Genomic DNA, 27,531 nt, shown 5'->3' on the forward strand with positions numbered 1-27,531 from the left:
ATTACTTGCTGTAGTTTTTGAATAATGCTCTGAACTTTTTTGATTGAGTGATTGATTTCCATAATGTTGGTGTGTCTGTATGTGTCACACATGAAATGTTATATTTAAAATATTTCCTTTTTCCTGTGCACTGCAAAATGTTCAGTTGGAATAATGTCTTAATAGAATAATCATCATTTCTGTCGTGATTACTGATGCGGGGCACCTGAGTCTGCTCCGTTGCCGCCAACAGCCATGGACCCTGATTGGCTGTTGTACTGTTTTTAAACCCCCGCCTTCCTGACAACACTCGTCAGAGCGTCTGCGAACCTACGCTACACGCTAGGCAAGCTTTTGTGACTCCTGACTCGGTCCGGCCCTGTTTTCCGTCTGATTCCCGTTGCCGACCTCTTTTCTGGACCCGTTTATAATTTTGCTCCTCCGTCCCGGCCATCTACCTGTTCTTTCTCGCTCTCGACACTGCCTTCGCTCGACACGGAAGTGCCACTTCCCAGCTATCTGCTACCCGTGACCGACGATCATCAGATCGTGCATGCAAGTCCTTTCCTTATTTGAAATAAAGCTGAGTAAAACGACACACATTTGGGTCCCGTCTCCGTTCCTGGTCCGTGACAATTTCAAGTTAAATGTAATGTCCGTAACTTCAAAATATTCTACTTGCGGACGCCATCTTCTGGCTAAAGTCATCATTGCAGCCTCTGTCAATCTACTTGCAGGGCGCGTGCACGGGCGTGTTTCTTTTGGATGCACTCGAATAAACCCTCCTTTTTTTTATCTCTTTAAACTCTTTTGGGGGACTTGGCTTGGACTGTTTTTGAAACAGTCCTTTTCTTACTTTCACTATTTTCATCCCAGACCTAGAATAAAAGAAAACATCAAACAAGCGCGTGAAATTATTCTCCTCCCCCTGAAAGGATGCATTACAAGCAGAACTTTCAATTGGGTGCTTTTTTTGTTATTGCAATACCTCCAATATTTTAACCATGTCACAGACCAGGAACGGAGACGGGACCCAGTTGTGTTCGTTTTACTCAGTTTTTATTTAAAAATAGAACAGTGCTTGTATCCAAGATCCGATGATCATCGGTCACGGGTAGCAGATAGCAGGAACGCGGAAGTGGCACTTCCGTGTCGAGCGAGGGTAGTCGTTGGCAGCGAGAAAAACAGGTCGATGGCCGGGGCGGAAGAGCAAAAACAGAAACAGGTCCAGAAAAGAGGTCGGCAACAGGTATCAGGCAGGCAACAGTGTTGGAGAGTGCAAAAGTTTGCCTAGCTGGGAGCATAGGTTCGCAGACGGTCTGACGGGTTCCTTTCGGAAAATGGGAGTTTAAAAAGAGTCCAACAGCCAATCAGGTCCTGTGTCTGTTGGCGCCAACGGGGCAGCCACAGGTGCTCTGAATCAGTAATTATGACAAACCATACTTTCCATCAACACAAGGAAGCTTATTCCAAAATAACACTTAATAGCAAGAAGACTAAACTCATGCATTAACTGAACTTTGCAGAATTCTTTCCGAGCCCGATGTTTCCGGTGAAGTGATCACACAATATCCGTCACTATGGCGATTGTGTACCTCCGTACTTGCACGAAACGTCACCCCTCTCTCCCCCTCCATTTGTCCTCTTTTTAGAAAGAGCTTGACGCATTAACTGTCTGTACTTATCTATTTCTTCACTACTTTGGCCACACTGCTTCTTTATCCCGATTTGCCATAGAGGGCCGCCTACACACTTTCATTGTTGGATACAGGAAGCAACAGGCGTAGGTGGGGGCTTCCTCGATGTGTCGACAAAGATTTGATCAAAGCCACTCCTCCCATCTAATGCTATTTATCATACAAAAAAAAAAATCAAGAGGCTTTATTCTTACAGATGAGTTACGCCAAACCCTATTTATAGGTTTTTCAGAATAAAACAAGAGGAACGTATTTTTACATTTTGGCACTTGGGGACAATGCTTCTGAAAATATATTTAAACACTAAGGCACTGGCCCTGCGATTGGCTGGCAACCAGTTCAGGGTGTCCCCTGCCCACTGCCCGATGATTGCTGGGATGGGCTCCAGCACCCCCGCGACCCTACTGAGGATAAGCGGTGCAGCTGATGAGATGAGATGAGATGAGACTAAGGCACTGAATGAGTTGATAAAAAAATAGAAAATAGGCTTAAAATGAGGAAGTTTGTTTAGTAAGTTGATCATTCCAAGAGTTTTTTTTCTTTTTTTATCGTGCAAGGGGCAAAGTAACACAAAAACAAAAGCCCTTTCTTTTGTTATCCATGCAAATGTGACATTCTGAAGCCTTGTGGGCAGCCGTCGGCAATGTCCGACACCTTTTACGTAAGGTTTTGACCCTGATTCAGCTGAGGACCCGCCAGTCCCTGACTCGCCCGCAGAACCCAAACCAACGAGCAAACAAAGATGCACATTTATATCGCACTTTTGAAGTGTTGATTTCATTTGTTAAGGCACAAAAATTGTATTAAATCCTGTCTTGCCCTATGTGAAAAAGTAATAGCCCCCTAAACCTACTAGCATCTTATGCCACAGTTGGCAGTGATAACTGTCATGATTACTGATTTGGGGCACAGCCCTGGTGGCTGATTGGTTCCCTGACTCTTTTTAAACCCCCGGCTCCCGGTTACAGCGTCAGACCGTTTGTGAACCTATGCTCCCAGTTAGGCAAGCTCCATACCTTTTGACATTTTCCTGCCCCGTTTTCTCCTGCCTGATACCTGTTGCCGACCTGTTTCTGGACCTGTTTCTGCCCTGCTCTTCCATCCTGACCATCGACCTGTTTTGCCCTGTTTCCTGCCTGATAACTGTTGCCGACTTTTTCTCTGGACTCGATACCGCCCTTGCTCTCCCGTCTCGGCTAGCGACCAGTATCCTCGCTCGACACGGAAGTGCCACTTCCGCATTCCTGCCACCTGCTACCCGTGTCCATCAATCATCGTGGAAGCAGGCACTGCTCTCTCTCTTTATCAATAAAACTGAGTAAACAAATGGTACCGGGTCCTGTCTCCGTTTCTGGCTTGTGACAGATAACAGAAATCAAACGCTTGTGATAATGGGCAATGAGTCTTTTACAAAGCTGTGGGACCATTTTGGCCCACTCTTCTTTGCAAAATTGTTTCAAATCTGCCATATCGGGGGGTTTTCACACAGGAAAACATGAACATTTAAGGTCACCCCACAACATCTCAATTCGATTCAAATCTAGACATGGCCGCTCCAGAACCCTCATTTTGATTTTTTTTTATCCATTCAGAGGTGGACTTGCTGGTATGTTAGGGATTGTGGTCCTGCTGCATGATTCAGGAGCAATTGAGTTTGAGGGCACAAACGGATCTTCAGGTAAAAACCAGATATCCTTATTAAGTCAACTACAGCAAATTGTCCAGGCCCTGAGGCTGCAAAGCAGCCCCAGACCATCGCCACCACACTTTACTGGTTGAATCATGTTCTCTGTCCAATACTGTGCCAATTTTATGCTAGGTATAACGGGATCCACACCTTCCAAAAAGTTCAATTTTTGACTTTTCAGTCCACCTAACGTTTCTTTAAACGCCTTGAGGATAATCAAGATGCTTTTTGGCAAATGTGAGACTACTCTTTGTCCTTTTGTGACAGCAGTGGTTGTCGCCTGAGAACTCTCTCATGGATGCCATGTTCAGCTCGTGTCTTTCTTATACTGGAGTCCTGAACACTGACTGAAATCAGTGGGGGGTGCAGTCCCTTGGATGTGTTTTGAGGTTTTTTGTAACCTCCTGGATGAGCCGTCGTTGCTCTCTTGGAGTAAATTTTAGTTGGTTGACCACTCCTAGGAACATTTGCCATTATTCCAAGTTTTCTCCATTTGTGGATAATGTCTCTGACAGTAGTTTGCTGGAGCCCTACAGCATTGGAAACAGCCTTGTGACTTTTTCCGGACAAATAGATTTTACTATTATTTTTTCTTATTTCTTCTGGAATTTCTTAGGATCGTGGCTTGTCAATTGTGGTCTTTAGATTTCATAGCCCACTTAATTTTGTCTAACATTCAATTTAAGAGTTTTCTTGCTTAACACAGGCGGAGGCAATATATTTTGGATGTGGCCTGTAAAATTGAACTCAGCTTTCCCCAAACTGTGGTTAGTCAAAGTTACTTTGTGAAATTACTTTTCAACCTTAGGCCAGATAGGCCTAGATTGTTATGGGTGTCTCAATAAATACAATCAACATGTCTCTGTGAGCCTGCGATTGGCTGGCAACCAGTTCAGGGTGTCCCCTGCCCACTGCCCAATGATTGCTGGGATGGGCTCCAGCACCCCCGCGACCCTACTGAGGATAAGCGGTGCAGCTAATGAGATGAGATGAGATATCTTTGTGAGATATTGAAATTGGTATGCTGATCTGAAACCTTTGAGAAAGATAAGGCGGCATATACTTGTTCACAGTAACTCAGGGGGGAGGAGTTCAACTATTTGGTCATCATGAAATTGACGAACAAAAAGTATCAATACCGATCGCTACAACCCTGTATTTACCTGGGTCAACCATCATCCCTCACCTCTACCGGCTAGCGATTTGACGACGGGCGGTCCTACTCACCGTCCGGATGCTCGTAGGGCAGCCAATGGTGTTTAGCGCCCTGGAACTCAAAGTGAGAGTTCCTTAGTTGACACTGTTGCGCTCGGAAGTCCTCATAGTGTTTGGGGCAGTCCAGCGTGTTGCACAGCTGATACTCGAAGTTGACGCCTGGGCAGTCCTGGCCGTTGTTGATGGGACTTGAGGAGGGGGTAAGAGAGTGATATTCGGAAGTTAGCTAGTGGCTATCGTCATCTAACGCAACAGACGGCAACCTTCTCCTACTGTGTATTCGTGAATAGATATGATATAAGCCAAAAATAACGTTTTTTTTTCTCCTTCTGCAGCCAAACAACCCACGGCCCGGTACCAGACCGTGGCCCGGTGGTTGCCGACCACTGATCTAAGATAACCAAGAACAGAGAGTCCAGATTTAACCTTCACGATATGCTAATGGGATGTCCTCCGGCTACGTTTGCAGTGAGTTAGACACCCATGTTCTTTTCCTGAGAGACCTTTTAGACTGTAAATTGGCTTCATTGTGACTACGCACGTAATCACGGTATTACCGCTGAGAATGTTCTCCTTCTCTCTTATTAAATGCATTTAAATCAAGCGTATGGAAATGTATATCAACCCTTTTCATGCTAATCTTTCAATCACCATTAGGTTTTAGTATCCGAATGGAATGGCTACTATTATTAAAATTATTATGAATTGATGGAAATTGTAGATATGATTATTACATTTATACAGTATTGGGAACAAATACGTTACATTAAGCAACGTTGGCCCAGTTTCTTTTTTATAAACTGTACATTTAATAAATGTTTGTATTTATTCATTGTTTACGTTGCTAAGGCTCACAAATTTTGGGTTCCTTTTTGAAAAACACTGAATTTCCGATTATATTTTTACTGTTGTGAATACAATTAGTATGTAACGTATTAATGTGAGGCACGCAATTCTCTTGCCTCACGGCAGAGGGCGATAGTGAAATCTGTCATGTCCTCCACGGTTGTCATGGCGCCCAGCTGGCCCCGCCCCTTGACACCGGCTGAGACGCATTGGACTGATTGCTCTTGGAGTACTTGCCTAGATTGTGATTTTGTCTGCCTTTGAACCTGTTTTGTTTTTGGTCCGTTTGTGTGTTGGACAACTTTACTTTCTCAATTAAAGTGACAGATCGTCTACGCAAATGAGTTCTGACTTCCTGCTCCCCGGCCCGTTTCGTGACAAAATCAAGGATTCTGATTTGACACACACAAACAATGGAATTAGCGATATTATCAACAAGCTAACAGAATTTTACATCAATTATATGGAAATGGAAATCAATCCTCTTGGATGCGACCTGTAGGGGGCGATGATGCCTCATGGGACAATGCCAGCTGCAGTTAATCACGAGGGAAGAAATAGCAAAGCAAAGCCATCAAAGAGCAGTGTTAGCGTCATTTCTAAGAATAGAATAGAATAGAATATACCTTTATTGTCATTGTTACAACATGAGATATATTGTGACAAAGAAATTGGACGTGGCACTCCAGTTCCACATTTTACAGTGAGGATAAGGAAAACAAAGAGATAAAGGAACAAAGAAGATGATTGTACTGTCCTTGTTGTATAAGCCTTGTTTTCCTCCAGAGGGGGGGTGTATGAGGGGGTGAGGGACAGACAGAGATGGGCGGATCCTACTAGATGTTTGATCTTACTGTACTAAGCAGACTTGTTAAGAAACATGGTAACGATCACAAGCATCTACAAGCACCACACCCAAAATATAACTACTTTTAACCCTGTTATCAGCCAAGCCATCCAGTATTGATATCTGTCTGAAAATTCCACGCAGATAAAATGTTGTACAACAAAATAATGGAAGAAGAAGTGTGATACTTACACAGGATTATTGCATTGCCGTGTCCGGAGTCGAACGCCGGTACCGCAGGAACGCGAGCAAGCGCTGTGTTTACTCCACGAACCCCAGGCGCCATCTTGCTTCACCTGGCTGGGGTTCTTCCACATGCAGTGGCCTTTGTAGCACCACTAGAGGGCGTGCATTAACACACAAACACACACACGTCCATAATTATGAGTAGGTGCTTCTGTTTTGGTTAGCAAATGCAGTTTGTACCGTGCATATTAGGCAAAGTCATGACTAGAAACTAGGGCTACAAAGATGAGTTGACAAAAATATAAATAGTCAACAACGAATTCCATTGTCGACTATTGTTATATAATCTCTGCTGGGAGTCACTCGTGCGCAACCGAAATTACTGCGCCAATATCAATCACGTGTACCAATATGATTTAAATTGGGAGCATTTTAGCCTGGATACAGTGAATACAAAGACTACTTTCAAAGTGGACCTTGCGTATCATGGCAGTAGCACAGTGACGCATACACATCCAAAGTCAGACAGTTGAACGAAAGGGAGTCTGACTCGCCTCGGTAAGATTTAGGCAGGGTTGGGTAGGGTTACTTTAACTTGATTACTTTCAATTACTTTTGGATTACTCCAATACCAAATATGCTAATAAAAGACAAAAGAAACTAAAGATGAATAAAATTACTAAATTTTGTGCAGGCTTGTGGAGTCACGGAATACATGGAACGGCAAAAATGATGTTGGCAAGCTGTTTGGATTTATTTTCATTGTTTCTGTCGCATTTTATGTTAGTTTTGCCGGAGATCAAAGAGATCAAAGCCAGGAGAGAAAGCTTACCACGTGTTATGAGTCATCATTTTATTCATATTTAGTTTCTTTTGTCTTTTATTAGCATATTTGGTATTGGAGTAATCTAAAAGTAATTGAAAGTAATCAAGTTAAAGTAACCCTACCCAACCCTGGATTTAGGTAACATTCAGGCCAATACGGTTTTGATAACAGGCATTGTACATCTCATCTCATTAGCTACACCGCTTATCCTCAGTAGGGTCGCGGGGGTGCTGGAGCCCATCCCAGCAGTCATCGGGACAGACAACTCGCTCGCTCATTCACACCTAGGGACAATTTGGAAATGCATGTTTTTTGGAATGTGGGAGGAAACCGGAGTGCCCGGAGGAAACCCACGCAAGCACGGGGAGAACATACAAACTCCGCACAGGAAGTCTGGAGCTGGATTTGAACCCACGCAGGAGGTTCCCAAGATAATTAAATATATTTCACTGTGAAAGAACAAACGTCAGTTGTTAAAACCAATTCATTTCAAACTGTTGAGTATCGTTACGTTTTTCTTGTTACACATTTTGCAGTTCACCCCTCCATTTACTTCACCGATATTTGTTTTATCTATTGTTTTACTGCTGCTATTTAGCCTACCCTTGGTTGACATAAATGTTAACTTGTTTTTAATTATAAATATGACTTGACTGATTGTTTCAATAGCTGGTGACTAGTCGACTAGTAGAATAGTTAGTTGCAGCTAGAGGTAAGATCTTAGGCCAGAACCCAAATTTCAGGGCGGGTTTGGGCATAAAATGTCAATCATGAAGTCGGGCTGAGGCAGGCATCTCTCTCTCTCTCTCTGATTGTTTCCGCGTTTCTATGTTTTGTTCTATGTCGTGGAGGATCTGCACAGTATGCACGTTATCCTGACGATATCAAAAGGGAGATTTTTGCCCGCAGATATTCATTTTTCGAGGTAGTCAGGGTAGCGTGCATGATTTGCACCTTGGCGTCTGGCTTTTCATTGTCAGGAACGGTCAAAATAATCTTTCCTCCTGAAGAAGGAACGTGGATTCTGATCTTGTCCTTCGCGTGTTCTTTGAATTTCGGGTGAGGAGAATGTTGGTGAATTAAAAGGATGAAGAGGAACTGAGTTTTTTTTGGCCTGAATATATTATGGAGACCACTGCAATACAAGTCTTCAATCCAAAAATCTTAGCAATAGTCTCCCTATGACATTTTGAAGATTTTTATACCTTTTTTGAGGCGTTGTATTGGTCAACAGGAAACCGCAACTTGAGTTTTCTGCTTGCCATCGTAAGCACGTTTGTGTTATGAGCCAATTCTCAAAGATTCAGTTAGATTTTTTTGAGGCTTTATATAGGTCAACAGGAAACCGCAACTTTGGTTTTCTGCTTGCCACCGTTAGCATATGTTTGTGTTATGAGCCAATTCTCAAAGTTTCAGTTAGATTTTTTGAGTCGTTGTATAGGTCAACGGGAAAGCGCAACTTGAGTTTTCTGCTTGCCACCGTTAGCACATGTTTGTGTTATGAGCCAATTCTCAAAGTTTCAGTTAGATTATTTTGAGGCCTTGTAAAGGTCAACAGGAAACCACAACTTACGTTGAGTTTTCTGCTTGCCACCGTTAGCACATGTTTGTGTTATGAGCCAATTCTCAAAGTTTTAGTTAGATTATTTTGAGGCCTTGTAAAGGTCAACAGGAAACCACAACTTAAGTTGAGTTTTCCGCTTGCCATCGTTAGCACATGTTTGTGTTATGAGCCAATTCTCAAAGTTTCAGTTAGATTTTTTGAGGCGTTGTATAGGTCAACAGGAAACCGCAACTTGAGTTTTCTGCTTGCCACCGTTAGCACATGTTTGTGTTATGAGCCAATTCTCAAAGTTTTAGTTAGATGTTTTTGAGGCCTTGTAATGGTCAACAGGAAACCGCAACTTGAGTCTTATGCTTGCCACCGTTAGCACATGTTTGTGTTATGAGCCAATTCTCAAAGTTTCAGTTAGATTTTTTTGGAGGCCTTGTATAGGTCAACAGAAAACCACAACTTGAGTTTTCTGCTTACCACCGTTAGCACATGTTTGTGTTATGAGCCAATTCTCAAAGTTTCAGTTAGATTTTTTTGAGGCTTTATATAGGTCAACAGGAAACCGCAACTTAAGTTGAGTTTTCTGCTTGCCATCGTTAGCACATGTTTGTGTTATGAGCCAATTCTCAAAGTTTCAGTTAGATTTTTTTGAGGCTTTATATAGGTCAACAGGAAACCGCAACTTGAGTTTTCTGCTTGCCACCGTTAGCACGTGTTTGTGTTATGAGCCAATTCTCAAAGTTTTAGTTAGATGTTTTTGAGGCCTTGTAATGGTCAACAGGAAACCGCAACTTCAGTTTTCTGCTTGAACCTTGGTCTTGTGGTTGCTTGACATCAAGCCTTCACTTTTTTTCGCTTAAAGTTCCTGACATTAGTTTGAACTTGTCGTTTGCAATAAAAATATCTAGAATAAAAGCTGTTATACTTCATGAACAATAAGTTTACATTCCCCACAAATGTGTAAATTCTAGTTTTGGTCGGCCTGGGTTGCTCAAATCAATTTGAACTGTCGGTGGTTTGGGCTTTTATACCCTCAAGCCGGGTTGGGTTGATTTTTTTTAAGCCTGATCATACCTCTAGTTGCAGCCCTACTAGAAATAAAGGATCTGGTTTTCAGAGGTTGTAGCATAAGTTTTTGAAAAACCAGGCTTAAAAGTTTTGACACATTCAGCCGTGAAGCTTTGTTCACAGAGAAACACAACGTTTGGCAAGCGAGTCAAAGGCTAACAAAAAGACTTGAGAAGAAATGCCCGAAAACACACAGGACGTCTGCCATGTTGTTCTCCGGCTGCCATTTTAGCCACGGCGGCCATTTATGCCAGTGGAAAAATTCAAACCCCGGGAGACAAGAAAGTTGGAGACGACCCTGGAAAAGTTTCTAAAAGAAAGTCTCTGAAGCAATCAATTTACTACTTGAATATTTATACACGGAATTGTAGTTCTGGTGTTTAAAAATTCAGCACGGTTTTTAGTAGAAAATTCTACGATGGCAAAATTTACTAAAAAAGAAGACAAATGGACGCTCCAAGATTAGGGTATGATCATTAATATTTCATGAGTTGCTTTGAACATAAGTTTGACGTATAAATAATATGAATTGTTGTTTGGAATTGCACGGAGGACTGGGATTTTAGAAAAATCTACAAATTAATATCAAATAAATTTCCCTAACATTTTTTCTACCCTAAAAAAGCAAATATATTGTTCTTAGAATCAACTTTTAACAGGAATTCAAATAGTACTTTACAAAAATTTGGATTGATCCAATTTATATTATTATATTGAAACTGTCTGTGTACTATTTCAAAATATTAGCTGTTTCATAAATATATACAGTAATTACATTTTAAAAGGATTGTTTTAACCGTAGTTTACTGTCACGGTTGCCATGGCGCCCAATTGGCCCCGCCGTGTGGTGCCTTCTAAGGCTCAATAACAGATTGGCTTTCCGTGTTTTTAAGCTCACTGCGCTCCCTATTACTTGGCCAGTCCGTCACTGAACTTCTGGCTCAACGAACCTCTGCCCCGCAAGACGTGGGTTCTGACTCGGTCCTGTTTTCCTGTTGGTATTTCCAGTCCGGTATTGTTCCCGTTTATTTTTGTCCTGTTTAATATCGGTTTCCAGTTTCGTTCCCGTCTATTTTTGTCCTGTTTATTATTCTCTTTAGTTTTCGTTCCTGTCTTGTTTATCCTGTTTATTTTCGATATCCTGTTGCATTATCCATCCTGTCTGTGTCCCGTCCGGTATCAACCCCATCTGTCCGATATCAACTCGGACAATTGGAATCGATCTCGTCGGTCTCTGGCTTCCTGTCCTTCCACGCCAGACCACTGTCTAACGTGCATGACTCCCCATTTCCCGTAAAATAAAAGGCTTGAGTGAGAACGTCACGCGTTTGGGTCCTGATCCTGTTGCAGTTCTTGACAGTTTACGTCAATTCCGATTTTCAAAATATATTATTTATCGAAACTATGAAAACGTACTCGATTTAAAAGATTTTTATCTTTTAATGTTAATGATATTATTAAGGAATGGCTGTTTTATAAATATATCACAGGCATTAAAATGGTTCGAGCTTTGAAAGGTGAAAATAGTGTGGAAGAAATAACATTTATATTTGTTAATAACGCACACCCCTAATTTATCTTGAATTAAAATTGGTATAAAATGTTGTTTTTTTTCGATAAAATGAATAAAACTAGCGTTGTTAGAACTACCAAAAACAAAATTATTGTGTTTTCTATCAAAAGAGAGTTCAATTGCACATATCGTCTCGAAAATTCATTCCATCCGGCTCTTCGCAGAGGATCAAAAATAAATGCATGTGATTAGGGCTGCAACTAACGATTATTTTTAATAATTAATGAATCGGTCTATTATTTTTTTCGATTAATCGATGATTCCGATTTAAAAAAAACAACAAATTTCAAATGTTGAGGTTTTAGAAGGACTGAAAAACAGCAACGTAATTTTCTATAATGTAAAACAATAAAAAACAAAGTCTTGGTAAAACAGCTTAACTATAAACAAAAATACACAAACATGTCTGCTATATCCCTTTTTTTTACAGGTTTTTTATAAAGAATGCGAATACTTCAGCTGATGTCATCATAGAGTACATTAAATGTTTTCATACGGAACTTTGAGTTGCGCCCTCTGTCAGACCAAAGTACTACTGCAATTTTATCGATTTGTTGTTGCAGCCCTACACGTGAGATATGATTTTCCAAGCCGAACAGCTCAGGAGGTAGAGCGCTCGTCTTGGGATCAAGGGATCCCAGTTCGAATCCCGGCTCGTGCGTGTTACATGCCGAAGTGTCCTTGGATAAGACACTGAACCCCTAATACCCCCAATAAGCAGGTTAGCGCCTTACATGGCTGCAAGGCCGCTATTGGGAAATGTGGAGCACATTGTAAAGCGCTTTGGGAAGTCATTGACTTGAAAAGCGCTATAGAAATGCAGATCATTTCATTTCATTTTCATTTCAAGTTTGTCACCAGATCAGGAAGACGTCACAAAATGTGATCTCCAGTCGCCCCCTGCTGTATCAAATCTGTACTACAAGCATCTCCCCTCAAAAGCCAAACTACACCTCAACGTCACAATGAAATTCAATATTTGTATTGAATTAGCATGCTGAGAGATGTATAAATCACGAAACCGACGCTTTAAATAATCCATTTGACTTGATTTTATCGATTTGTTGTTGCAGCCCTAAACGTGAGATATGATTTTCCAAGCCGAACAGTAGAGAGACCTACTTTTCCGGTGGCGCATTCAGTTCCGTCGAGTGGCGGGCCTTTCTTGGTTTTACAGAAGTAAGGGTTGTCGGGGTGACTGCACCACAGCTGCTTGCACGGGTCGAACGTGCGGAACTGAAAAGCACAAAGCAGGAAATTTAAACCAAAAAACAGTTTTTTTCCCCCCAAATTTTCACGCTTTTTTCCGGTATTTGTTCAGGTAACGAAAGGAGTAAGCCAACATATTGCGGCGGACGCTCAACGTGTCAGCGAACGCGGCGTCAGAGCCAGAGTGGATTTAAAAAAAGGCTTTTACGGGCGAAAAAGCTCATCAGTAACCGCCGGGGAAGAGGATTAGAGGACATCATGAGCTATCCTGAGGTGAGTGGCATGAGGGAAACACATAAAAAAGGAAATGCACATACGCGTGGAAATATCCAGGGTTGGGTAGGGTTACTTTAACTGGATTACTTTCAATCACTTTTGGATTACTCCAATACCAAATATGCTAATAAAACATAATACAACTTGTTTACCTGACTGCCCATTTTGCACATCTGATTAGCTGCTCCTCTTACACTCTTTGCACTACTATAAGTTTCCAGTGTTCATTTTACCTGTGAAAAGTGATGGGTCCCGGGCACTCGCATGCTCAAAAATCTATGGGTCCAACAGAAATCTATGGGTCTCCAAAATTTTGTGTTATCGTGGTTGAAAATTGTAAATCGGCGACAAATATATAATATAAATCTATATATTATTTCAGTTTTAATCATCACAGTTAATTGGTAATACAAAGCAGTTATCACTTCAGATTTTTCAGTTCATATACTCTTTGTGGTTTGCTGTCCCACTACAGTTGTAATGCCTTCTCAAGGTCCAATCCATTATAATCCTCCTCATGGCGTAACCAGGAATATAATTTAGCCCATTTTGCCAGAAAAGTCCTTTTCTTGCTAGGAGTATTCTTTTGTGTATTTTCTTTCGTCGAATCGTTCGCTTCAACACACGTGTTTTCCTTGCCTCCGCGGTCTTCCGAAGAATTTCTCCGCTGTTTTTTCGTGCCGGAATTATTGCCGTTGTTACCACTTTCTGCGTTATGTTTCAACTTATTACTGACACTGCAGAAATTACCAATTTTGTGTTGATTTGCACATAATACTGTTTTTTTCGGCGGCATACTTCTCTTTCACTCGACGACAAGCACCACAACAATGACGTCATCTCGAAGCAACGAGATCTCGTTTGCCGAGATCGGCGAAAACTCGAACCGCGAGACCAAAACAACAATGGCGGATCTGCCTGACGAAAAGTTTGGAGTGCGGTAAATCTTTGTTAAAAAAAAGGAATCGGGTAATAATGACAATTTTGTGTCAAAAAAGTTGCGTCCCGGGGACGCATGTTGATTTGACACGATGCGTCCCCAGCAAAAATGATGCGTCTGGGACACAGGGGCGCGGGCAAATGAGAACACTGAGTTTCTATCCCCCACCATACGGCATTTTCCCTTCAGGTTAAACTAATGTCCTATCCTTTGTTGTCTAGCGAGTTGGAGAGACACAATCCCTTGCAGGGTGGGTCAACTCAAAGGAGAAAAGGACCCCCTCCATATGAACCAAGACTCCTCGTGGGCCTCGGTGCCCCGGATAGGAACAATTCCTGTCGAGCGATAAGGGCGTCAACAACAGTAAAGGAAAAGAGCAAATGTCGCCTCTCAGACGCACTGGCCCGCAGACATACTGTGTCCTCATTGCAACTGTCTTCAAATGACACTGTTGTTTTGGTCTGCAGTCATTTCGTCAACGCTTCCTCTTTTGACTGTGATGACGAGATGGCCATCAGCTAAAAATGGATCGCTGGATGAAATAGAGTTTGTTGATGAAAGCTGTCAGTGTAACCTGGACTACACAGACGAATTTGGGGACTTGCTGGCCCAATTATTGTTTTTTTCCAAATATAATCTGAATCGGGCAGCTGGGTGGTCTCTGTGTGACCTTTGTCTGGCTGGCAACCAGTTCAGGGTGTACCCTGCCCACTGCCTAAAGATAGCTGGCATGGGCTTACCGAGGATAAGCGGTGCAAATAATGTGTCATGACCGGTACAAGCACAATGCTTTATTAAGAGATCGGGGAAAAAGACAGCGATCTGGTGTCACTGGGCAGTTGGAGTGGGAAGCCCTCACAAACGATGCATGGTCAGAGATCGGAACAAGTCGGGCAGCCAGAACGGGAGACGGAGCGTGGTCAAAGATTGGAACAAGTTGGGAAGCCAGGGATCAGGTCTCGATACAGGAAACGGAATCGGGCAGGATACGGGTAACCGGGACAGAAGAACGGAGCTTGGATCGGGGATCGATACAGGAAACGGAATCAGGATACGGGTAGCTGGGACAGGAGAACGGAGCTTGGATCAGGGATGGATATAGAAAACAAGTCGGGATCAAAACGGGAGCCAAAAATGCTTGCCTTGCATGCGCTGAGGTTCGCAGACGGACTGACCAGGAGTGAAAGAGAATGACAGGCTTAAATAGGAGGAGGACTAATTAGGGAACGAGTGGCAGCTGGGGCTGAAAGGGTGAGCGCAGGTGAGGGCAGTTGACAAATAATGATGCAATGGATGGGTAACAGATATAACTCGTTCTATGACTTTCGTTTGTGTTTACAAAAATCCGCATGCGCTCATCATTATTCCTCGACTCTTATTTTGGAAATACATATTTTTCTAACGCACTTATGACTTAAGCTAATCCCTTGTAATTATCTACTAATTAATCTTAACACTCCTTTTATCTTATAATTATATTTTAAGTCTTTAATTACATGTTTATTCTAGAGTGCCACGATCTCGTTGTAAACTATGTTCACTATGCTGTTATTAATAACCGTAAAGACAATTCTATTAAATTTTAATAGAAAACCACGCTAGTTTTTGGAGCACTTCCTTGCAAGAAAATAATTGCTTTTCCTAATGCAGTTTCGCCTTTTTTGTAATTTCTGGTCTATAAGTCGCAACAGCCAAAAAAATGCATAATTAAAAAGGAAAAAAACTATATAAGTCGCACCTGGAGTATAAGTCATATTTTTTGGGGGGGTGGGGCGTTTATTGATAAAATCCAACCCCCAAAACATACATGTCATTTTGAAAGGCAATTAAAAAAAAAAAAAAAACAACAGGCTGAATAAGTGTACAGTATAAATGCCTGGCAATGTCAGTAATATATAACATATTAAGAGTTTTTCATCCATCCATCCATTATCTGCACTGCTTATCCTCAGTAGGGTAGCGGGGGTGCTGGAGCCCATCCCAGCTATCTTTAGGCAATCGCACTGCACACAGGGACAGACAATTCACTCACTCATTCACACCTAGGGACAATTTTGAGTCACTGATTAACCTGACATGTTTTTTAGAATGTGGGAGGAAACTGGAGTGCCCGGAGGAAAACACACGCAAGCACGGGGAGAACATGCAAACCCCACACAGGAAGGTCCGATCCCATGACCTCAGAACTGTGCCGCACACTCGCTAACCACTGCACTGCCAAGTTTCACTCCAAATCACAAAATCCAATGAAATCTTCACCATTCGGGCCCCGGTGTTATGGAATGCCCTGCCTCCTGAGATAAGATCTGTAACCTCAATGGAAGTTTTTAAATCGAGGCTTAAGACACACTTCTATTCCAAAGCTTATGATTGATGCCCACCTCATATTCTGTATTGTCCTGTCTTTTTCCGACTGCCTGCCTGGTGGTGATACGAAGGAGAAGGACGATTTAGAGATGAGTCAGCGGACCGGCGTTTGACCTGAAGCATGTGAACGCCTGCATGGACCAGCTGGCAGAGATGGGAAACTGCGTCGTGGCCGTCATAGAATTTCTGTACTAGTTTACAAGCTGGGGGTGTCGCAGCTGTCATGCACTTTCCGGACAAATTTTCAACATGTTACCTAGTGTTTACTATGTTTGTGTACTGTAATGCTAAATGTAATTCACCCTGGTCATCCTGGAAGGGGGATTACCACGTGTGAGGTCCTTTCTCAAGGTTTCTCTTTTTCCTCACGCTGAGGTTTTGAGTTGTTCCTTGCCCGCATGTTGGTTTAAGATCAGGTAATTGTGTCATTGTAATCCTGTGCAGTCCTTTGAGACATTTTTGTGATTAAGGGCATCATAAATAAATGTAACTTGACTTGACTTTTACCGGTAAACAACCCCCGCAACTCGAGAGGTAGACAATGCACCGCTTCCTCCTCTACGTGGCTTATGTCAGTTTCATCGTCACCTCCGCTTCTCGCTAAATTCAAACTTCCTTCGGCTGCTCGATGACTGTGTTGGGCTTCATATCTCACTGTTTGTTATCAGCAGAATATGATTTTCTTTTCGGTGCCATTTTGAAGTTGTCAACACAGTTCTAGAGCGCCCTCTTGCTGTTTAGTGTGAAAATAACATGTGAAATAATGTACTGGGAATAAAAACGTAATACTAAATGATATAATGTGTTAATAATTACACATAAAAGTCGCACGCGTGTATAAGTCGCACCCTTGGCCAGTGTTGCGCACTGCAATTGTGCACTGCTCGCACATTCTCAGCGCACAAGAAAATCGAGCCAGCGCACAAAAATGAGGGCTCAAAATTACTAATTAAGAGGCGACTTAAGTCAAAGTTACAGTGCATTAAGGTAAAAATACACGGGTTCCCCTGACGTTGTGTCCTAAATGCGGTATTTTGAAGTCGAGTCGAAGTAGAACGAAGTTGAGTAAAGTTAGTAGAGTTTGTCGAGAACCGGCTTCTTCGGCTCGGCTCACTAAAAGGAACCGGCTCTTTCGAGTCCTAAACGGCTCTTCAGGTTGTTTTTGCTTCTTTAATCCCAAAATGACCAAATATTATGTACAATTATGCACAAAATGACTTAAAGGAAGGGGGGAATAGAACTAAAAAGAAAAAAATACCAAAATGAAAAAGTAGTGAAAAGCTGAGAAAAAAGAAACAAAAGGAAGAGAAAAAAAGAAGGAACAATTTAGAAAAAAGCCAGAAAAAAAGAAAAGAAAGAAATGTAAGAAAAAAGTAAATAGAGAACAAAAAGAAAAAAGTAACAGCTTGGAAAAAATAAACAAAATTAGATTTATTTTAAAGGAATTAAAAAAAAAAAAAAACACGGAAAAAAGAAGAAAAAGTTTGTGTTGCATTTAAATCATTTCCAATTATATCAAGTGAATCTTGTTGCCAACATTGTACTTCCACTAAAAAATGTGATCAAATACAGTTCTGTATCTTACAACCGACTCAATAAGCCCCCAAAAATGTTAATATTATGCGACAAAATAAATCAGGAAATCAAAAGAAATGGATCTCTTGTGAAATAATTGTAAAAACAAACGAGGTTTGTAGGCCCTACAACCTTTGCAATAGTACATGAGTCAGTTCATTCAAAAGAGAAAAATCATTTTGCATTGCCAGAAACTCAGCAAAATGTAACTTGATGTCAAGTTTTGGACATGTTTGATAATTAATTATCTTGCCAGACTTGGGATTATGGTTGCTCACTGTTGTTTCAAGCGTTGCTCACCGACTTTGTGTGAACGCTCAGACCCGAGGCAAATTAGAGGGAACATTGCCCTTGGCCAATTTATGATAAAAAAACCTGCGACTTATACTCCGAAAAATACGGTAGTTGATTTTCAACAGTGGTGCCCTCCTAATAGAGCCGGCGCGGGCTCCGACAATGACGGATTGTGCAATTTAACATCGATATGGATTGACCTTGGAGTTCACCTTTAATTTATTTGGGCTCTTTTGTCAAGATCCTTATCATCCGTCTCTTTGCTTTGGCATTGATTCCATCTCAGTGGCAGCATCCGCGATCTTTGATTCAGTCTCGCCGATTTCATTTTACAACCATAGCGACGATTGCGATGGCGGGGGACTGGGAGGGGGTATCTTACACATCACAAAAATAATCTTACCCCATTGGCAGAAAAAAACGTTCTCAAGTTTTATAAACTTAAAATAAATGAAAACATATTTACGTACGTTTGCTTATTTAAATAATTTATTTATTATTATTTTTATTTCCTAGATGATTTTTCCTTTTTTTTCCTCAATAAAATATCGTGATATCACTCTTAACCAACACCCCCAACCCACCTCACTCCCTTAGATACTCTCAGTGAAAAAACAGTATATAAAGGCTCTTTGAACTCAGATAGACATTATTAAAACATTCTTAATAGAGAAAATATTTGATTTGAAACCTTTTAAAGACTCCTCAAAATTAAATTTGGGATAAAAAATACGTGTTAAATCATTCTTTGTCAATGGAGTAATATTTTATTGTTTACCGATGTGAATCACCTCTGCCCGCTCCTTTGGCGCCAACTGCCTCGGACTCTGATTTGCTCCCTGTCCCTATTTAAACCCACTCCTATCTGTCCCCATTTGTCAGTCCGTCTGCGAACCTCTGTTTTTCAAGGCAAGCGTTTTTTCGACCCTGACTCACGCCGGTCCCGTTTTTTTGCTCCTGTTTGTCTCCCGCAACGACCTGTTTTGTTCTCGACCACGTCTGTTCTCCCGTCCCGAATTACGATCAGTTTTTGATCCCGACCACGTCTGTTCTCGGTCCTGGCTTATGACTCGTTTCCGACCCCGACCACGTCATGCTCTCCCAGTCCCGACTACCGACCAGTTTTCTGCCCTTGACACCGCCATCACTCACTACGGAAGATCCACTTCCGGGTTCAGATCCGAACATCGGATCGTGGGCGCACACCTTCCTCGTTCCTTCAATAAAACTTGTGGTAAACATACGTGAGTGGGTCCTGATCTGTTCTGGTCCTGACAAATATTTTATTGTTTACCCATGTGAATCACCCGTGCCCGCTCCTTCGGCGCCACCTGCCTCGGACACTGATTTGCTCCCTGTCCTTATTTAAACCCACTCCTATCCGTCCTCTTATGTCAGTCTGTCTGCGAACCTCTGTTTTTCAAGGCAAGCCTTTTTTCGACCCTGACTCACGCCGGTCCCGTTTTTTGTTCCTGTTTGTCTCCCGCTACGACCTGTTTTGTTCTCGACCACGTCTGCTCTCCCGTCCCGAATTACGATCAGTTTTTGATCCCGACCACGTCTGTTCTCCCGTCCCGGCTTACGACTGGTTTCCGACCCCGACCACGTCATGCTCTCCCAGTCCCGACTACCGACCAGTTTTCCGCCCCTGACACCGCCATCTACGGAAAATCCACTTCCGTGTTCGGATCACAAGCGAGTACGAGAGCGAACATCGGATCGTTCCTTCAATAAAACTTGTGGTAAACATTACGCAAGTGGGTCCTGTTTCCGTTCTGGTCCTGACAAATATTTTACTGTTTACCGTGTAACCTCTATTATAAAACTCTAAGACAAATCACTCCTTCACTTCCTCCGATCCATTTTTTTGTGTCTGCAAAAATCATAAAAACTCCAGGTTGAATAATTTAGAATATCTGGATCATTTTATGCACCTCCATCCATCAACTCTGCTCATTGCATTGACTTATCTGAACAGGACTCAAAATGAATAGGGAGAAAAAATATTTTTTGGGGGCAGAAAAGTACACGCATCGTCCATAAAAGGAGAAAAAAAACGACAACAGTGAAACCTGGTCGCTGGCACTAAATCAATTGTGGAGTCAACGACTGATTTGTCAAGCGGATGCCTTCAGGAAGCATCTGTCAGCAAACCGGGGATATATTTTAATGCGCTAAGTAAGATTTGAGGCTGGGAAATGCGAGCGTCTCCCGTCGGGACGAGACGTTTTTTTTTTTCGGGATTTACGAGATTTGTAGGAACGCCGTTTGCGGTCATATCTGGCCCTGGCTTACACATCTGTCCTTAATGAATTTGCGCTGTCAATTTCCTCAAAGTCTCGGAGGAAATGAAACACAAGGGGCTTGGAAGGGGGTCGCTTTGTGAGACCGAGGGAGCCGGTATGGACGGAAGGGAAATGACAAAATGCAAAAGTTTGCTCCAGTTGAAAATGAAATGAAGAGTATTGTTAAGTTTTAGATTGGATGTTACAGCGGGGAAGTTTTCAGAGTTTTCAAATACAGTGGAACCTCGGTTCTCGACCATAATCGGTTCCAGAACCCTGTTCGAAAACCGATTTGTTCGATCAGCGAAATCATTTTTCCCATTAGAAATAATGTAAATCGTTTTAATCCGTTCCAACACCCTGAATGTTTACCTTGAATGTTTAACGTAAACATGACGCTAACCCAGGCTAATCGTACGTCCGCGTTATCGTAATCTTCCGTACGAAAGATTCCCCTAACACGAAGGTGTAAAAATGAAAAAATCAGGTCGTTTACAAGTCATTTAGCACCCGGGTCTCCACAACAAGTGGTGAGCGGTTCTTTGGAAAGGGGGCTGCGTTCCAACACCCTGAATGTTGGGCTCCGTTCCAACACCCTGAATGTTTACCTTGAATGTTTAACGTAAACATGAAGCTAACCCAGGCTAATCGTACGTTCGCGTTATCGTAATCTTATGAATAGGATTTCTTACCTTTGTGGTGGTCAGCAGAAGGCGCTCACACACCTCCTTCATATTTGGCTATTATTTATTTCTTAAATGCAATAGTTGTACGCACTACTTTTCTTTTTTCACCTGTAGCAACTTTGCTGCTTGCACTGACTTTCTTCGGAGGCATAATTAGGGGCTAAAACACCCGTACGCCGCTCAGCATCGCACTCTAGCCTACGCACTCACGCGCTACTGGCGTTCGAACTCCGATTTTTTTGACCGAACAGCGAAGCAAGAATTTCTCGAAATTTTTGGTCGGACACCGATTTGTTCGAACTGAGAGGCGTTTGAAAACCGAGGTTCCACTGTAGTGTAAAATCCGGACGATGAGCAGTGTCTGATCTTTTACGTCAGGTGTACAACTTACAAAACGTCTCCACCCGGGTGGCCGACAACTTTTTCAAAAAGAAAAAAAATGCCAGCGGAGTTAAAATGGCTTTCTACTCACGGAAGTGCAGATCTTGTAGCCAACGCCAAAGTCGAAGCGGCACTGCTCGTCCATTGAGTAGTTAATTCCGGGAAGTTCGGGAAGCTGCGGCCAATCGTGCTTGAAGGGATCGTCTAGCAGGCAGTCGTACGTGCTGGCGGGTGCAAAAACTCAAATTGAGTTACTCAGTTTTATCATTAGGACTTTGTTTTGTGAATGTTGAATGCAGACGACTACTACAAAACTCAATTCCAATGAAGTTGGGAAAGTGTGTTAATTGCAAATAAAAATTGATCCAAGTAAATTGCAAATTCTTTTCAACCCATATTTAAATGAATGCACAGCAAAGACAACATATTTATTGTCTTCACTCATAAACTTTATTGTTTTGGGAGAAAATCATCAACTCTGTAATTTGATGACAGCAACACGTGCCAAAATAGTTGGGACAGGTGTCAATAACTACTCAGAAAGTGGATGAATGGAAATCAACCAACTATTTGCAGGTGAACAGATGAATTAGCAACAGGTGAGAGTTGTTACTGGGTATAAAAAAGGGAGACCCGAACAAGCTAAGTCATTCACATGCAAGGATGGGGCGAGGTTCACCTCTTTGTGAACAACTGCGTGAGCAAATTGTTGAACAGTTTAAAAACAACATTCCTCAAAGTACAATTGCAAGGAATTTAGGGATATCATCATCTACAGTCCATAATATTGTGAAAAGGTTCAGGGAATCTGGAGAAATCACTGTGCGTAAACGGCATGGCCGTAAACCATTATTGAATGCCCGTGACCTCCGAGCCCTCAAGCGGTACTGCATTAAGAACCGACATCAATGTGTAAAGGACATCACCACATGGGCTCAGGAACACTTTGGAAAACCACTGTCAGTCAATACAGTTCGACGCTATATCCGTAAGTGTGGGTTAAAACTTTATGTTGCAAAGCGTAAGCCATTCATCAACAACATCCAGAAACGCCGCAGGGTTCTCTGGGCCCGAGCCCATCTAAAATGGACTGATACAAAGTGGAAAAGTGTTCTGTGGTCTGATGAGTCAGTTTTCCAAATTGTGTTTGGAAATTGTGGACGTCGTGTCCTCCGGTCCAAAGAAGAACAGAACCACCCAGACTGTTATGCACGCAAAGTGCAAAAGCCAGCATCTGTGATGGTATGGGGGTGCATGAGTGGCCAAGGAATGGGTAACCTGCACATCTGTGAAGGCACCATTAATGCAGAAAAGTACATTCAGGTTTTGGAACAAAGTATGTTGCCATCCAAACAGAATCTTTACCATGGGCGCCCTTGCTTCTTCCAGCAGGATAATGCCAAGCCACACACTGCACGTCTCACGACAGCGTGGCTTCGTAGTAAGAGGGTGCGGGTGCTTGACTGGCCTGCCTGCAGTCCTGACCTGTCTCCCATTGAAAATGTGTGGCGCATTATAAAGCGCAGAATAAGACAAAGGAGACCCCGGACTGTTGAACAGCTGAAGCTGTACATAAAGCAAGAATGGGAAAGGATTCCACTATCAACGATTCAACAACTAGTCTCCTCACTTCCTAAACGTTTATTGAGTGTTATTAAAAGGAAAGGTGATGTAACACAATGGTGAAGAAGCCCCTTTCCCAACTACTTTGGCACTTGTTGCAATTATAAAATTCTAAGTTTATCATTATTTGCTTATGGAAATAAAGTTTATGAGTTTGAACATGGATAATCTTGTCTTTGTGGTGTATTCATTTAAATATGGGTTAGAAAAGGTTTGCAAGTCATTCTATTCTAATTTTACTGACATTTTAAACTTTTTCCCAACTTCAATGGAATTGACTTTTGTACAATACATACAAGGGTATTCATTTTGTCAGAGCCAGAATGGGGTGCCAGTAGCTCAGGTAGAGCGCTCGTCTTGGGATCAAGGGATCCCAGTTCGAATCCCGGCTCGTCCGCGTTACATGTCGAAGTGTCCTTGGGTAAGACACTGAACCCCTAATATCCCCAATAAGCAGGTTAGCGCCTTACATGGCTGCAAGGCCGCTATTGGGAAATGTGAAGCACACTGTAAAGCGCTTTGGGAAGTCATTGACTTGAAAAGCGCTATATAAATGCAGATCATTTCATTTCATGGTAGACCCAAACGCGTAACGCTTCGCACTGTCACAGACCAGAAACAGACCCAATAGCGCTCATTTAGCAAAACACTGGACTATGTGTAATGTAAGATCATACATCAAACATTTTGGTTGTATCCACCAAGTCTGTTTGTCCCTCACCCCCTCATAGCGCCCCCAAAGAAGGAAAACAAAGCCTACTTACAACAAAGACAGTTAGTTCTTTGTTCCTTTATCTCTTTGTTTCCTTATCCTCACTGTAAATGTGGAACTGGAGTCGTCCAATTTCGTTGTCACAGCATATCTCATGTTGTAACAATGACAATAAAGGCATATTCTATTCTATTCTATTTTATTCTATTTCTCAGTTTTTAGTAATAAAGAGGGAGAGCAGGGCTTGCTTCCACGATCCGATGGCTGACGGACAAGAGGAGCGGGCGATGTGGTAGTGTCATTTAAGTGTCGAGCGAGGAAGATCGGAGACAGGCGGGAATAACAAGTCAATGGCCGGAACTGGAGAGCAAAGTCGGTGTCAAGTTCGGAAACGAGGTCGGGTAACGGGGCAAAACAGGTCAGGTAACAGGCAGGCAGAACGGGGCAAAGTCAGGTCCTGAAACAGGTTTGCTACGAAGATCAGGCAGAGCAGGAACAGAGGCAGATGTAAAGGTTTACTGAGCTGGTGGCAACAGTTCGCATAACGATCTGACGCCTTCCTCTTGGAAGCCAGGGGTTTAAAAAGAGTGCATCAGCCAATCAGCTGTCCAGGCTGTTGGCGCCAATGAAGCAGTCGCAGGTGCTCTGAATTCGTAATCATGACACGCACAATGCTTTATTGGAGAATCGAGGAAGTCAGGTGCGGGGAAACAAACTACAGCAATCCGGTGCTCGCTGGACAGGAGAAGCAGGAAGCCCACGAGATCGGAGATTGAACTAGCCAGACACTGGGTGCTCAGGACCCCTAAAGCTCTCAACCTGAAACTGTCCCTGCGACTCTGTAATATACTTAACTAGATTTTACTTTTTGGTCTTAATAATGTGGGTAAGTGTGGTGGGTGGGGTAACTCAAGTCAAGTCAAGTCACATTTATTTGTATAGCCCTTTATGACAAAGGACTGCACAGGCCACAATGACACCATCCCCTGATCTAAAACCAACATGTTGGCAAGGGAAAAACTCAAAACCTCAACATGAAGAAAACAAGAAACCATGAGAACGGGCCTCACAAGCGGTAATACCACTTCTATGATGACCAGGCTGAAATAGATTGTCATTTTAAGATATGATTTTAAGGGTGTGTTGGTATTATACAAAACCATGCGTAGACCTGCTCCCTAATATTTTTCAGATTTGATTTCCACTGTGTTCCTGTCTGGAGCCTTCGTCCGGTAAATGGTGGTCTATCAATGAGCCCAAGAGCCAAAAAGAAATCCGCAGGTTTGGGAGCGTTCTCCATTCAGGCCCCCGTGCTGTGAAATGCTCTTACACCTGAGATTCGATCTGCAACCTCAGTGGAATTATTTAAATCTAGGCTTAAAACACTTGTATTCTATATCTGAGATCGAACCTTCCTGTTTTGGAGTTTGCATGTTCTCCCCGTGCTTGCGTGGGTTTCCTCCCACATTCCAAATTGTCCCTAGGTATGAATGAACAAGTGAGTTGTCTGTCTCTGTGTTCCCTGCGACTGGCTGGCAACCAGTTCAGGGTGTCCCCTGCCCGCTGCCCGGAGATAGCTGGGATGGGCTCCAGCACCCCCGTGACCCTACTGAAGATAAGCACTGCAGATAATGGATGGATGGAAAATCTTTGCATTGTCTGTTATTGCAACAACCGTGGCAGCATGGTCATCCTGGAAGGAGGATTACCTCATGTGCGGTCCCTTTTCGAGGTTTCTCCATTTTCCTCATGAGGTCTTTGAGTTTTTCCTTACCCTCATGTAGGTTTTAGATCAGGGGATAGTGTGATAATAGTCTGTAGTTTGCAATAATCTGTGGTCTGTGCAGCCCTTTGAGACTCCTTGTGATTAAGGGCGTCACAAATAAACATGACTCGTGGAGAGCATCCTGACCAGTTGCATCACAGCCATGGACCGCAAGCGCCTGCGGAGAGGATCACAAAGTCTCAACTGACCTCTCTTCTGAGGATATATTACCGCAGAGTCCACAGGAGGGCTGCTTCCACCAATAGGTTCCCCACCCACTTACAACACGGACTGTTTACATGTCTGCCCTCAGGACGGAGGTACAAGAGTTTGAAATGCAGTACAAGCAAGTCTAATGACTCATTTTACGCCTCTGCCATTACTCTTAAATGGCTGCTGATCGAACAATGCACCACAGGCAGGTTAAACTGGAACATACTTGGACTATTCTTGCACTACTTTCAACTGTGTTTTATCTTATTTTTATCTTAATGCCTTAACTCAGGGGTGTCCAAACTTTTTGCAAAGGGGGCCAGATTTGGTGTGTTAAAAATGTAGGGGGGCCAACCTGGCAGACATTCTGTACATATAACAGCAATTACCGTATTTTCCGCACTATAAGGCGCACCGGGTTATAGGGCGCACCCCGAAAAAATAGTTTTTGGTCCTATATTTGACATACATAAGACGCACCGGACCAACTTGCTATTCCCATTCATCTTTTTCGGCCAATTGCAGGCTTTGTTTTGCCTCTTTAGCCTATGCCAGCCTGTAAATGATAAAAAGGATCCGCCCCCTTTACCTCCGAATAACTTTAGCCAATAGTGATCGATTCAAATGATGATTGACACATTGGTTAGCCAATCAAACGCCGGTAAATAAATCCCAGCATTCACCGCGGACTACTTTGCGTTCGGGGAAAATCTAGTCGGCAGCTGCTTGCCTTTGTTGCGAGACCTTGCGACTTAATATTGATCCATCTATAAGGCGCACTGTATTATAAGGCGCAGGGTCAGCTTTTGAAAAAAATAAAGGCATTTAGGTGCGCCTTATAGTGCGGAAAATACGGTAATTTTAATACATTTCAGTCAGCCGTTCTGTGTTTCACATTTGCTTTTTTATTTTAATTTCAGCTATCTTAAAGCATATGTTTTGGTTCATTTGAAACATGTATATCAAAATTCAATTGACAATAGTTAAATATTCACTTAACTTCACTTTTTTAACTCTTTAATTAAAATTAAACTTGAAGTTGAAGAGAAGTAATTGTACTCATCTCATCTCATTAGCCGTACCGCTTATCCTCATTAGGGTCACGGGGGGACTTGAGCCCATCCCAGCCATCTCCGGACAGTGGGCAGGGGACACCCTGAACTGGTTGCCAGCCAATCGCAGGGCACACGGGGACAGACAACTCACTCTCTCATTCACACCTAGGGACAATTTGGACCCGCCAATTCACCTGAAATGCATGTCTTTGGACTGTGGGAGGAAACCGGAGTGCCCGGAGGAAACCCACGCAAGCACGGAGAGAACATACAAACTCCGCACAGGAAGTCTGGAGCTGGATTTGAACCCACGCAGGAGGTTCCCATGACATGAACTGTGCCGCACAAGCGCTAACCACTGTTCCGCCGTGCTGCCTGTAATTGTAGTCTTGGGTGCAAATTACGTTTGAAACATAAAGAAAATATCTCACCATTGCAGTTTAATATTTACAGAAGTTTTAAACACAATAACAGAGAAATTGTCATATCAACAAGTGCAGGGCTCATTTAAAATATGACAGTAACTATAAATGTTGATTGGCACCAGGGCTGGGTAGGGTTACGTTAACTTGATTACTTTCAATTACTTTTGGATTACTCCAATACCAAATATGCTAATAAAAGACAAAAGGAACTAAATATGAATAAAATGACTACATTTTGTGCGGGCT

The 27,531-nt window shown here is 42.6% G+C and overlaps 1 protein-coding gene across 1 annotated transcript in view; it reads right to left on the minus strand.

Annotated features, from left to right (window-relative positions):
* adamts3 (ADAM metallopeptidase with thrombospondin type 1 motif, 3) overlaps positions 1 to 27,531 on the minus strand; it is a 325,580-nt gene that overhangs the window by 84,102 nt on the left and 213,947 nt on the right. The window contains exons 11-14 of the mRNA XM_088336583.1: positions 21,584 to 21,716; positions 12,602 to 12,715; positions 6,464 to 6,609; positions 4,591 to 4,766 (exon numbers count right to left, since the gene is read on the minus strand). Coding sequence (XP_088192709.1) covers positions 4,591 to 4,766; positions 6,464 to 6,609; positions 12,602 to 12,715; positions 21,584 to 21,716 — 569 coding nt within the window. The remainder of the gene's footprint in view (positions 1 to 4,590; positions 4,767 to 6,463; positions 6,610 to 12,601; positions 12,716 to 21,583; positions 21,717 to 27,531) is intronic.

The sequence above is a fragment of the Urocampus carinirostris genome, chromosome 5 (assembly GCF_059441175.1).
Source record: "Urocampus carinirostris isolate Australia breed hairy pipefish chromosome 5, RoL_Ucar_1.0, whole genome shotgun sequence".
Classification (NCBI taxonomy): Eukaryota; Metazoa; Chordata; class Actinopteri; order Syngnathiformes; family Syngnathidae; genus Urocampus; species Urocampus carinirostris.